This window comes from Bison bison, unplaced genomic scaffold (genome assembly GCF_000754665.1).
Source record: "Bison bison bison isolate TAMUID 2011002044 unplaced genomic scaffold, Bison_UMD1.0 scf7180017864270, whole genome shotgun sequence".
NCBI classification, from domain to species: domain Eukaryota; kingdom Metazoa; phylum Chordata; class Mammalia; order Artiodactyla; family Bovidae; genus Bison; species Bison bison.
The window spans coordinates 5880414-5881286 of record NW_011494842.1 but is presented as its reverse complement, the minus strand read 5'-3'; the positions used below and the strand labels follow the sequence as shown (position 1 = coordinate 5881286).

The 873-nt window shown below is 60.8% G+C and overlaps 1 protein-coding gene across 1 annotated transcript in view; it reads right to left on the bottom strand.

Moving 5' to 3' along the window:
• The window catches only part of ITPR3 (inositol 1,4,5-trisphosphate receptor, type 3), a 69438-nt gene that overhangs the window by 16879 nt on the left and 51686 nt on the right, over nt 1-873 (bottom strand). The window contains 1 exon segment of the mRNA XM_010848717.1: nt 36-287. Within this exon segment, the coding sequence (XP_010847019.1) occupies nt 36-287 (252 nt within the window).

Sequence of the window (873 nt, the reverse complement as noted above, 5' to 3'; positions counted from 1 at the left end):
GCCCCGGCCCGGCTCCCCTGCGCTTGCGTCCCCACCTCGGTGATGCAGTCCTCGTGTGTCACCACAGACACCACATCCTCCAGGGGCAGCAGGGACGTGCACTTGATCTCGGTGTATACATTCTTGCCCTCGGCGCAGGCAGCCAGCAGGTCCACCAGGGAGATGTGGTACATGAGGGGGCTGTGGTCCTCCACGCCGTCACGGGCAGCCTTCATCATGTCCAGCAGGTGGGCCAGCGAGGCCTTGTCGTTGTAGAACACGACCACGTCGTCGCCTGCGTTGGTCAGCTGTGGGCAGGAAGAGGGCATGTCGGGCCCCTCGGTCCAGCAGGCCCAGGGCCCCAGCCCTCACCTGCCCTCCCCCGGGAAGGACTAGGGCTCTGAGCCCGGCCTGCACCCAACACGCAGGAAAACCCTCCCCGGCCTGAGTGTCTGGGGTTTCTTGGCCCTTGGCTGGTATCACAGACCCTCTGCCATGAGCTGGGACGTCGAACCCCAGACCCAGGAAGGACCTCCTTCCTCTCCTAAGGAAAGAAATCCCACTTGGGCTCGTCTCAGAGGCACCTCCGCCAGGAAGCCTGTCGTAAGCCCAACTCATGCTGTCCTCTCCTGTGCTTCCACCGCTGTAACTTAAACCCTCCAGAAGCTGCGTCCCTCTCATGTCAGCAATTCTGCTCTTCACAGTTAATATAACAATCGCAGTTGGGAATGAACCCCGCATGGCACTCCCGGACCCACTGCTCACTGAGTTCCTCATCTCCCTCTGGCATTTGCTCCTTTCTCTCCCTGCCCCTCCCCAGGCTGTAAGATACTCCGGGGCAGAGAGCATGTCTGTTCCAGATTTAGGCTCAGCCCCACATTCTTCTTTACTGAG